The 12,831-nt window shown below is 33.1% G+C and overlaps 1 protein-coding gene across 2 annotated transcripts; it reads left to right on the forward strand.

Annotated features, from left to right (window-relative positions):
• The first annotated feature begins 1,853 nt into the window (after positions 1 to 1,853).
• LOC18107227 (uridine/cytidine kinase UKL1, chloroplastic) lies at positions 1,854 to 8,142 on the forward strand. 2 transcript variants are annotated; one of them, XM_006373162.3, is made up of 14 exons: positions 1,856 to 2,229; positions 2,320 to 2,411; positions 2,498 to 2,567; positions 2,661 to 2,779; positions 3,355 to 3,451; positions 3,955 to 4,034; positions 5,031 to 5,225; positions 5,822 to 5,905; positions 5,990 to 6,050; positions 6,363 to 6,423; positions 6,642 to 6,735; positions 6,837 to 6,909; positions 7,538 to 7,620; positions 7,738 to 8,142. In XM_006373162.3, the coding sequence occupies exons 1-14, from the start codon at positions 2,052 to 2,054 to the stop codon at positions 7,882 to 7,884; spliced, it is 1,434 nt and encodes a 477-aa protein (XP_006373224.2). In that variant the 5' UTR covers positions 1,856 to 2,051; the 3' UTR covers positions 7,885 to 8,142. The 2 variants fall into 2 exon arrangements, with proteins under 2 accessions (XP_052304732.1, XP_006373224.2); XM_052448772.1 differs by lacking the exon at positions 7,538 to 7,620 and having other exon boundaries at positions 1,854 to 2,229; positions 7,678 to 7,817.
• The last annotated feature ends 4,689 nt before the right edge of the window (positions 8,143 to 12,831 follow it).

Raw genomic sequence — 12,831 nt, forward strand, 5'->3', positions numbered from 1 at the left:
AAGAGAAGAAAGCTACTTGGCGCGGTGGCGGTCTGGCCGTGGAGGACGACGTGCGGTGGTGGCTGAGTCTGTGGTAGAGGTGGTGGCCGGTCTTAGCCGCTGGTAGAGGAGGAAGAAGAAGTTGCAGATGAGAGAGAGAGAGAGAGAGAGAGAGAGAGAGAGTTGGTGTAACCACCACATGAGGTAGTCGGAGGTTGATTGTGGTAGAGAGGATGGTGGTCAAGCCAACAATGATACTGGTGGTGGCCGAAAGCCACGACAGAGAAGAAAAAAGAGAGAACTCGTTGCAGAAAAAAAAAACTTGGGAGGAGAAGGCTGGTTTTTTTCAATTTTTGGATTGGATTTTCTCCCTGCTCAAGCCATGAAATCCACTCCTATTTATTGGGGGTGGGGTGGGGTGGAAAAGGGTAATCTTGTATTTATAGGGGAAAAGTTTCAGCCCTTGATTCGGTTGGTAAGGATCCCAATCGTTGGTTCAAAGTAAGCACCATGAACTGTCAAATTTGACAGTTCAAGGCTGCCTAAGTTGGCTATTTTTGGCCGGCGTCGGGACTGTTTTGATGATAATATGCCTGAACGGACCATACTCGGGGATAGAGGGATGTCAAGTGACTTTTAGTTCATGTGTTGTTAATTTTGGTGAACATATGAGGCATTAAATGCACCTGAAAAGTAGCCACCCGGGCAGCATTTTCGAGAAAAATCAGGGAAGACAATGAACAGTGACCAGACGACACGTCGTCTGGTCCTCTCTCCTTTTCTTTTAAAAAAAATGCAAAAGCGACGTTGTTTTGGGTTAAATAAGGGATTTTTGTCAAACTTCAATTGAGACCTTCATCCTTCGCATTCGTTCAATTGCACCCCTAATTAACCCCAAACCTTTGATTTAGTGCAATTTAGCCCCTGTCGAACTTCAATTTGAACCCCGAAGTTCAACGCCTTTTGCACTTTGGTTCTTGGTCTTAGATTTATGCAATCTAACCCCTAATTGACCATTAAACTTCCAGTTTCTTTAATTTCACCCCTGATTTCAAACAATTAAGTCCCTATAGTTTGGCGTCTTTTACAAATTGGTCATTGGCTGCGACAATGTTCAATTGGACCCCTAATTGACCTAAAAAACTTTAATTTTTTTGCGATTTTACCCCTGATTTCAATCAATTAACTTGGTAAAAATTAAATGTAGTCTCTTAAAATTTCAATCTTCTCAATTAAGCCCGAATTAGACTTCTAAATTTAATTTTTCACCAATTAAGCCCCTAATAAAATTAATTTGACTCATTTAAAGTATAGTGAAGTCTTTGCATTGTTTCTCTATTTTTTAGTATAACAGGGTACAATTAGATCTCGAATTTCTTTTAAAATTGCAACTTGATTACTCGTCATGCTATCTCCACGTTGTCAGTTTTTATTTTTTAATTTTTTTTAAAAGGTAAGTTTTAGGAATAATCTAGAATTGGATTATGACAACTCATATGAAAAACTCAAAGAGAATGTTACAATGAGAATGTATTATATGGAAATTGACTTGGTATGTTGTGTTTGTAGAAAGATTAATAATATTGTTTTCGTTTATATGGTTATTAATCTTAATTACTATAATCTGTATAGCTATAATAATAAAAATGTTTATTATAAATTTCATGTTGTGTGTCTTACATGTATATATTTTTTAGGGCCTTAGTTCTTTGTAGGGTATTGTCAAGATATTTAGTTTTTTATGTTGGATAGTTTCTTTATAACAGCTTTGAGTTATTTTCTAGATGCAAAATCTAAAACAGGAATAAACAATCTACATGTGAGCATCTAAAGGCTTTCTTTTGCCTTAAAAAAAAGGAAATATGTGGAGCCAATCAATAGCATATTCCTCTTCTCGCAACACAAACCTCTCTCTCTCTCTCTCTCTCTCTAAAAAAAGAAAAAGAAGTTACAGGCCCAAGAACACCAAACAGCAAGGTTTCAATCACCCACATTTGTTATTTCTTCCTGTCCCTGTTCCAACAGAAACTCCAGTGTAGTGGTTACAGTAGAAAAATAACCACTATATAACGATGCCGGAAGAGACCAATTCTATTGACTACGTAATGGAGAAGGCCTCAGGTCCTCACTTCTCCGGCCTCCGTCTCGATGGCCTGCTTTCTTCTCCTCCGTCTTCCTCCACTGCGTCTCCCTCTCACCGCTCCGCCTCCGCTTCCGAATCCAATGCTCCCAAACAGCCTTTTGTCATTGGTATATTTCACTCACTCGCTCACAAATTTAAATTATTTAATTTTAATAAAATACTAATATTGTTTTTTGAATATTTTATTAACTTTGTAGGTGTTTCTGGTGGTACGGCTTCCGGTAAGACTACAGTGTGCGATATGATCATTCAACAGCTTCATGATCACCGTGTTGTTCTTGTTAATCAGGTTTTTTAATTTTTTAATTTTTTGGATTTATTTTTTTTGTCTCTCATTTTAAAATTTTATTATTATGATTTGTTTTTGAATTTTAGGATTCATTTTACCGTGGCTTGACGGCTGAAGAATCGAAGCGAGTGCATGAGTATAATTTTGATCATCCTGGTAAAATTGAGCTGTTCTTCAAATTTTGAGAAATAATTTTTTTTTTTTTTGTGGTTAGTTGTTTTAGTGTTGTTATTGTTGTTGTCGTTGTAGATGCTTTTGATACGGAGCAGCTTTTAGACTGTGTTCAAAAGATGAGAAGTGGGCATTCTTATCAAGTTCCAATCTATGATTTTAAGAGCCATCGCCGATGTTCGGATAGCTTCAGGCAGGTACTTACTTTACCGAATTTTCAGCACCAATGACTTTTTTTTTTCTGAGGATTGGTGTGATAATTTTGGATACGGGATGGTAAATCGTGACATGTTTGATCAATCATTTTAGCGATTTTAACTTGGTACCCCAGTTGGAAACTCTTCCTTTTATAAAAGGTCGAGGTTGCTGCGTTTCGCTCCCGCTATTGGCATGGATGAAAATGTGGTACCACATTTATTTTTTTCCTGCTGCAATTCTATGCGGGAAATTACAAGCGCAGAGGGTGAATGATTTAGTGATAATATTGTGAGGGTTTGTGAATTTTGACATCATCACAAGTCAACCTACTGCTGTTAGTGCACTTTCTCGCCATTTAGTTAAATCCCCTATAAACAGCTGCAAAGCTCTACTGTCATGGAAAGTAAGAAGTTGAAATATTTAATACATGGGCATTTGAATTGTTCTTGGCACTATTTACTCCTTTTTTTCTAATTATTTTTCAATCTCTTTGCCTTTCTTCTTCTAGAGAGGGTCATTTTAAATGCAAATTCTTTCTAGTTTCTTTTGAAACATTACTTGGATTTTTTGTCAGGTAAACGCTTCTGATGTGATTATCCTTGAGGGGATTCTGGTTTTCCATGACCAGCGTGTTCGCAACCTGATGAACATGAAAATCTTTGTTGACACAGGTTTGAGTTGTTAACTAGTTATCTATCATGGAAAACATCCCCCCTCAATATTCCATAGGTCTTGGAGATTGTGTAGTGTGTGCTTGTGTGTTCATGCCCTGCTTGAGCTCATTAACACACAATCTGGTAAATTGACAGGCAATTGCTATATTATAAATCTTTTGCCTTTGGGTGACCAAAGATGCAGCACTCTTGACAAGAATAAGTATGGTAATCATTAGTAATCTGCATATTGGATCTACTTGTACATAAATCCTTCAGTTTAACATAAAGTGGAAAACCATTTTGGGCTCAGAATGCCATATGATAGTGTTATCTTAATCATAACTTAATATGTAATAAAGCCACAGAAGTCTAGTCAGACATGTTGGGAGATGGTCTGCCTAAAGAGTTACTTGACTGTCAAATGAAGGAAGATGCAGTTAATTTTTTTTAGCTTTTACTATATTTTTCTTTACTTTGCTTTCTCCCCTTTATTTATATTGGTGATGTGTTGCTTCTAGATGCTGATGTGAGGCTTGCTCGTAGAATAAGGCGTGACACAGTTGAGAGGGGTAGGGACATAAACTCTGTTCTTGAACAGGTTAGCACTTATGCTTATTATATTTTTTGTCCTCAATTAGTGAAATAATGATTAAGGTCAGCCATGGCTTGTAAGTGTGTTTTTCACATAAACATGTTTTGCATGAAGCATTTCATTCCTATTTTAATTTAAAATTATGGCATATTTGCTAAGTATATTAAGCAAATTTAATTTATATTGCTGAATATCCTTTGTTTTTTTTGCTTTGTATGTGATTGCTTGCATTAGTGTACACTGTTTCCTGATTGTATGAAAGCCACAATATAGAAGGAAAGTGGCCTACACTCAAATGGATATAACACTGTGTTTAGTATTCATCATCCATCTCGAACCAGCAGCACATGCATTGAAGCACCGGGGCTAATGCCTGCCTCTAGTTTAAGTTCAATTATCATGAACTTGCCACCGGAGGACTCAAATTAAAGTCTCTAGATGTCAAAGGAAAGGATTCATTTCATTCTCCTAGTTTTGTACTCTATACTGTCCACTTGGAATGAAATGGCTGTGGAAAATAGGAGTAGGATTTTGACTTCTAAGAAGTGTCTTAATCAAAATGTATTTCAGTAAATGGTGTACTGGAAATTGTTATATCCCATCAATTAGTGACTGAAATGCAAGCGCTCAACTGGTGCTGCTACATGTTTATCCTAGGAAGAAACCCCCATGTTGAGCACATATATAGACAGTAGTGGATCTAAACTTCCATAGCAATTCATGTGTGTTTGTCTGTTGGCCGGAGGTAGGAAACTCTTCTGCTGGACCACTAAAGTGACCTTGGATCATTAATTACAACTTTAAAATCATGGATTGGTGATTGGTTAATCCATATTAGAGCAAGGATAATGTACCATTTTAATATTGCTCATGATTTTCAAGGTGCTTATGCTGTGAATTTTTGCAGAAATTGAGAGGGTAATTCTCAGAGATTTAATCTCTTTAAACTCTATGTGACTGTTATTAATGTCACACACTGAAGCATAACTGTTGATTTTGCAGTATGCTAAATTTGTGAAGCCTGCTTTTGATGATTTTGTGTTGCCTTCAAAGAAATATGCTGATGTGATCATCCCACGGGGAGGTGACAATCATGTTGCCATTGATTTAATTGTGCAACATATCCACACTAAGCTAGGTCAACATGATCTGTGCAAAATATATCCAAATGTGCATGTCATTCAGTCAACTTTTCAGGTATGTCTTTTGTATTATTTTCCATTTGTTGCTATTATGCAGTATGTGAAACTGATTTTGGTAGTGTTTTCAGTATTTGCAAGAGAGTGCAAAACCTATTGTGTGAACTGTATTAGTGGTAATATTTTAATGGTTATGTCTTCAAAACAAACTGATTATATTCAGTGAACTATAGTAACCATTCAATGTTAACATATAAAATTGAGTCTATAGGTAGTGTCCAAAGAGGCATCAAGTGACTTTGGAGTTGGGGCATAACGGTTGGAATGAAGCAATAGTTCACGTGAACAAGAATGTTATGTTAGCATGGCTTTTGGTTTTGGGTATTGGGCATTATGAGCAAATGTTGGGCAAGGCCTAAGATTTGTCATTTTCTTTTATTTGTATGTATATCTAAACAAGTACCAAAAGAAAGAAGAAGAAACCAATGTGGGAATGGGTCAATTGGCAGTATGATGTCAATGGATGAGACTAGTGTGCTTAAAGATCTTCCTTAGCCTCTGCAGATAGATATGCAATTTAGTTGAATTTGAGTCCCGTCCAGCTTTGATTCATCCTTTGTTTGGATTTGCTTATGTTGACGAGTCATGTTGCAGATAAGAGGTATGCATACACTGATTCGAGACAAGGAGATATCAAAGCATGATTTTGTATTTTATTCAGACCGACTTATCCGTCTGGTATATTTTATCCATTTTTCCAAAATTCCTCTTGTACTTTGTTCTCATTATAGATTGTAATAAATGTTTTCACTGAGTTTTCAGGTTCTGGAACATGGTCTGGGCCATTTGCCATTCACTGAGAAGCAAGTAGTGACACCAACAGGTGTGTTGGAGTAGAATAAATAATGAAGCGTGGGTTCTATAATATGTTTTCTTTGTAACATTTCCTTTTCTTTTCCTTTAATTCATTTTTTACTGCATCACTCATTTTCCTTGTTTTTAGTTTTCTATCTTTATATGTACAAAATATATAGAGAGGGCGCTAATTTTTGCAACTTAATTTGAAATATAAGACTTTAGGTGTCGAGAAGCCCTTGCATTTTCTGTGTGTTGAATAGTTGAATTTGAATATTAGATGAATTTACTGGTCAATTCTTCTACACAACATTGAAAATTTGATTTTATTCTATTCTAGGATCGGTTTACACTGGTGTTGACTTTTGCAAGAAATTATGTGGGGTTTCTATTGTTCGAAGGTGAGGTTTAAATCAATTATTTACTTTGGCAGTTCTAGCATTTGGTTTGTTGGCATCTTGCTTCAGGAATGTGTTGAGCGGCAAGTTGTCATCTTAGGGTGCAAGCAGTAATGAGTTTAGATACATTCTTCAGCTTCCCGACCCTGATGCTAGGGTCATATTGAGCCTCAATACAGATATATTTCTGCTAACCAGTACTTCTTGTCTGTCATTTACAGTGGAGAAAGCATGGAAAATGCGTTGCGAGCATGCTGCAAAGGAATAAAAATTGGAAAATTACTCATCCACCGTGATGGAGACAATGGAAAACAGGTAAAATTTTATGATTACCCAATAAGAAATTCCTCAGAGTACTTGAGGATCACATTTTAGTTATCTTTTAACATTAGATTAGCTGTTTCCAACTTATGCAGCTTATATATGAGAAGCTCCCCAAGGATATTTCAGAACGGCATGTCCTGCTTCTAGACCCTGTTCTTGCTACAGGTAATAAGTTTCTATTCACTTCAAACTTTGCCATTGTCTGTTTTGTCTTAAAGTCTCAAGTATATGTTCCTATAGCGTTACTCTTTTTTGTTTTAGTTGGTTGATTTGGTAGTGATCTCTTCACTTCTATTTTCTATTTCTTGAGCTTTTTCTTTTCCCTCACTATTCTGGTTTCTCAATGAATAATGTAGATTCTGCTGAAAATTGTTTTTACTTCATTGGAATCTGATTTCATGTCCGCACAGAGATTTTACTATAATAAGTTTGTTCATGGGAAGAAGTATTTTGCATCTATGTGTAAAATAGTACTTGGAGCCATACATTGGCTTTGCTGTTAGTTTGACAAATCTGGCCATTTTCCAGCTGAAAAATATTTGGCCAGATTTAAGCAATCTTTATTTTAAGTGAAGCTTTGACAAATCCAGCAAAAAATTCGGTCTTTGATTTAAGAGCAATCTTTATTTTTGGCTGTCTAGTGGTGCTCTATTAGGATGTATGATGGCTTGTATTCATATGTGGTATGTCAAATATCTGACCAATTATGTGAGAAGGCATTCATTGTTCATCCATGGAAATTATTCATTGCCTTGTAGATGATTGATTGCTATCTTTGATAATTTTCTTTAAGGTAACTCTGCAAACCAAGCGATAGAACTTCTCATACAGAAAGGAGTTCCAGAATCCCACATCATATTCCTAAACCTAATATCTGTAAGTTACTATCTTTTGATGATGACTTTCTTGAAGGTAAATCTATACTTGTTGCAGTATCTTGCTCGAGTTTAGATTGCTGAAGTCTATTGATATTTTTTCACTCTGGAACTTCAGGCTCCTGAGGGCATCCATTGCGTTTGCAAAAGGTTCCCATCCTTGAAAATCGTCACTTCAGAGATTGATGTTGCCTTAAACGAGGAATTTCGGGTCATACCAGGCATGGGTGAGTTTGGTGACCGGTACTTTGGCACTGATGATTAAACAGAGTAGCTGACAAGCAGGAGGGATACGAGGAACTAGTGGGTGGTCCTGTCAAGTGAGTGAGACTAATATCTCAAGATTTTATTAAGAGACTGGCTAGTCTTTAATTTGTCACTTTTTGAGTTATATCATTCATGTTAATACGAGTATTAGTCACGTGATCGGCATTGTTGATAAGATCACCTTTCCTAAATTATTATTATTATTATTAAGTATCTATAAAGCTAAAAGGTGCGGGTAACACACTATTTCCCCAAATTCATTAGCAATGTGTTTTTTTTTACACTTTTTTTATTATTATTATTATTACATTTTGATCCTTTTTTTTCTTTTGGTTTTTGATTTTTTTTTAATTTATTTCTTATATGATGTGTTTATGGAGATTTAGAGTTGGTAATTTATTTTAATTTATCTTTTATATGATTATCACAATATTAAAAAAATATTCCAGTATCGGGTTAGTATCAGAAAAATATCACAGTATTGTGGTGTGATTTATTTTTTAAAAAGTCTCGTTAAATAAAATCATTTAAAAAACCAGGTTATTAAAAAACTAGGCGAGTTTAAATTTTTTTAAAAAATTATTTGTTTTTTTAATTTTATCTTTCAGTGTTTGGCTGATTGAGAACAAGGTTGTCAGTTCTGTTTCGTTTCGCCCGGAATGGCCGAAACATTCCATACCAATTCAAAAAACAAAACAAATTTCATCTCATTTTAAATCTCGGTCCATTCCGGATTTTTCGGCTAAATTCTGCCCAAAATGTTCCGGTTCCATTGCACATGTTTCGTTCTGCTCTTGAAAAGCCATTGAATCAAATTGAACCTCATTCAATTTAATTAATTAAACCACTCAATTATAAAAAGTTCATTTTCATTACTATTTTCAGTAACAATGATATTGATAATAATATTGAAAATTATTATTACTATTTTCATTAACAATGATATTCATTTTTTAAAATTAGATTTATCACTAATATATATGGTTTACATTCATGTTGTTTTTTTTATATTTATACTTTGTAGGAATTTGAGCAAAATAAGAGATGCTTTAGATTCCATTAGCCTTGATAACATTGACCTAACTTTATATTTAAAATATTTTTGTTAAAACATTTTACTTTCATAATATTTGGATATTTTGTTTAAGTTGAATTACTTTAAGTTAAAGATCTATTTAATCTTAACTATTTAGAAATATTTAAAATATTTAAAATTATATTTGTTTGGCATTGTGTTTGTATTGCATAATTTATAATTAATTTATCTTGAATTTGAATTATGTTTGTTATATATATATATATATGAACAGTACAACTCCGAAACGGCACGCCGAAACACTCCGAAACTAAAACATTCCATTCTAATTGAAAAAACGAAACACCTACCAAAACGGAATTGACAACCTTGATTGAGAATTGAGTTTTATAATTTGTTTTTATTTTTATTTTCTATTAGGTTATCATAGTCTTAAGAAAGATCTATATTGATTTGACACTCGATTTTGTGATCGTTTATTTTTGTTATCATGTAGTTAAATAACCTATTTTTGTTATCATATAGTTAAATAAACAATAGTTTAGAAAAAAAAACAAGTTATTAATCTCAATGGAATTCATTACCTGGTTTGCGGATCTGAGATTTTGACCCAAGATTACTTGATTAACAGGTTTATCCATCAAACCTGATATGTTTTTTTTTAGTTTCTGGTCCTTTAATTTTTTATTTTTTTATTTCACTCTTTTCTAATATTGGATTGGTTGAGAAATGAAATTCATGGTTTATGTTTATTTTTACTTTCTATAGAATTATTACGATCTTAAATAAACATCTTTTTTAGGGTTAATGCTTGATTTTGTAAGTATCTAATGTTATCATAAAAATAATATACAAAAATAACAAACTTATTAAACTCATTGATGTCCATGATCCAGGTCATAAGGTGATCGAGGTCGATCTGATTTGACATCGTCCCAATATTAAAAAATATTATTGTTTAAGGTTTTTTTAAAACTATGTTATCTTTTTACCGGTTATCTAAATTATTTTTGGACTCATTAAATTGAATGATTCACTCTAGATCAATTCTTACGCGGTTTAATTCAAAAGGCAAAGAAACTGGTTCACAGGTTTCAAGATCGAACTGCTTGATTGAGTTTAATGAGACTGTTAAAAAAATCTTCATACTCTTAACATTTCTTTTAAGTTTAGAAAAAGAATAGTCTAACCCTTAGCGGATCGCGAACAAATATACTAGTAGTATAAACCATAGTTATCAAACCCAACCCGGGGGTTGACCCGACCAAAGGGTCGGGTCGCGGGTTACACGGTCAACCCGGAAAAATTAAAAAAAATATTTGAAGTTTTAATATTTCATATGAAAAAATTAAGAAATGATTGATGTGAATATAAGTTATACATGTTGTAAATAATGAAGTTTAAAAGAATATTTCAAAAAGTTTTTTATCCCACATTGAAAAAATATAATTTTTTTCTTGTGAACATAGAGTATATACTAAAGGGCTCACATTGAAAAATAACATTTTTCTTGTGAACATAAAGTATATATACTAAAGGGTTTTAAATCCTTCAAATCTCAAATTAAAAAGAAATTATATTATCATTTTAAGTTGAAGTACTTGAACAAAATTTTTTTTTATCCCACATTGAAAAAACATAATTTTTTTCTTGTGAACATATATTATATATATTAAAGGGTTTCAAATCCCACATTGAAAAAAAAACTTTTTTTTTTGTGAACATAAAGTATATATACTAAAGGGTTTCAAATCTCACATTGAAAAAATAATTTTTTTCTTATGGATATAGGGTATATATACTAAAGGGTTTCAAATTTCACATTGAAAAAATAATTTTTTTCTTATGGACATAGGGTATATATATTAAAGGGTTTCAAATCTCACATTGAAAAGATATCATGTTATCCTTTTAAGTTGAAGTATTTAAACCAATTTTTTTTTTTATCTCACATTGAAAAAACATAACTTTTTTCTTATGAACATAGTATATATACTAAAAGGCTTCAAATCCCACATTGAAAAAATAACTTTTTTCTTGGAAACATAGAATATATATACTAAAAGGTTTCAATTCCCACATTGAAAAAAATAATGCATTCTTCTAGTATTTATATAGTGAACTTTGAAAATGGTTAATAACCAACTAAAAAAAGAAAAAAAAAAGAGGTGTCTAGGATAAAAACCACATTTGAAAAAAAAGGTCTCGTCCGGGTTAGCCTGGGTTATGGATCTACCCGTCGGGTTGCCCAGGTTTGATCGGGTTTTTGCACTGGCCGGTTTTTTTCCTTACCCGGACCAGTCCATCTACCGGGTCGACCTGTCGGGTCGGTCCGGGTTTAATAACTAGGGTATAAACTAAAAAAAGTGGTGCTTTTATTGTGCACAATTTTACAAAAGCACTATTAATTTCAGTAGTTTTTTTTAATCTATATTTCTCTATATTTTCATACTTCAACATTTAGTTTATTGGAGATTGTGCTTTATTGTGTTTTGTTTTATATGGAGTTAGCTCGGTCTCATAACCAATATCACGAGTTTAGCTGCTTAACTTGGTATACTCGAATTTTTGTGTCTCTTTTTAATTCATATATTTTTTTCAATTCCATTCTTCAACATTGGGTTGATTGAGAATTATGTTTCATTATTTTTTTATTTGCTTTTTATGAGATTATCTCGGTTTCATGACTCAAGCCGCTGATTTGACGGGTTAACCCAGTTGACTCGAGTTTTTTTTAATCTTTTTTTAATTTTAATTTTTCAATTTTATCATTTAACATGGAGTTGATTATGAATTAGGCTTCATGATTTATTTTGGTTTGTTTTCTATGAGGTTATCATGGTGTTATGACTCAGATCACGTATTTTACGAGTTAACCCGGGTAGATCCAGGTTGTTTTATTATGTTTTGTTTTAGATTTTTTTTTTAACTTTCAACCTTCACCAATGAGTTTATTGAAAATTGAGTTTCTTAATTTGTTTTAATTTTTTTTTCTATGAGGTTATCAGTCTCATGACCTTGATCGTAGGTTTGGAAGGTCAACCTAGGTTGACTCAAGTTATTTTTTTTTTGTTTTTTTGCTATGAGGTTATTTCGATCTTCTAACCTTAGTTACATGGAACAAAATAAAGGAAGAAAATAGGAATTTTGCTTAGCTTGGAGTAGACCATATTTAGGAAGAAAAGGTGCTTTATTGTATATGATTTGACTAGTTAAATTTGTATGTTGTATTATCATTCATGATTGGGAATGATAGTCAAAATAAATTGTGAATGTTAGTTGAATGAAAGAAAAGAAGAAAAGAAAATTTAGTTAGTGTTGCTATTTCTTTGTAATTAGAGAAGTTTGGAAAAAAAAAAAGGTAATGGAAAAAGGTTTGGTATAAAGAAAATCAATAAATGGGTGATACCTTATATAAGAACAAGATAATGACATTGTAAGGATTGTGAAAAATAACTAAAATGAAGTGGGAAAAAAAATGTTAGGTGGGTAAGGTTAATAAGAAAAATTAGTAATTATGAGATGTTAAGGAAAAAATAAATGAAATATGGAGTTAAAGACACACACACACACACACACTAATTATGGTATCTCTTTTTATAGGAGAGGATCTAGGAACTAGTCCTTCAACAAGGAGGGCTTGTTTGGAAGGAGGACCAGGTAGGTGCCCGATACCTTGTCCTTTTCAATTTAGTACAACTTTATTAATAATTTTGAGATTTTTATATCATGTTGTAATCATGAAATAGAATGAGAATGATTGGATTATGTTTATTGAATGGGAGAATGAATTATACCTTCGAGGCGGGAATGATACCAAATGATATTGCTTTCGAGGTGAGATATTAGAATTCCAAGAATGGATTGCCTTCTGGGCGGGATAATAGATTCCAAGAAAGGATTGTCTTT

The sequence above is a fragment of the Populus trichocarpa genome, chromosome 17 (assembly GCF_000002775.5).
Source record: "Populus trichocarpa isolate Nisqually-1 chromosome 17, P.trichocarpa_v4.1, whole genome shotgun sequence".
NCBI lineage: Eukaryota > Viridiplantae > Streptophyta > Magnoliopsida > Malpighiales > Salicaceae > Populus > Populus trichocarpa.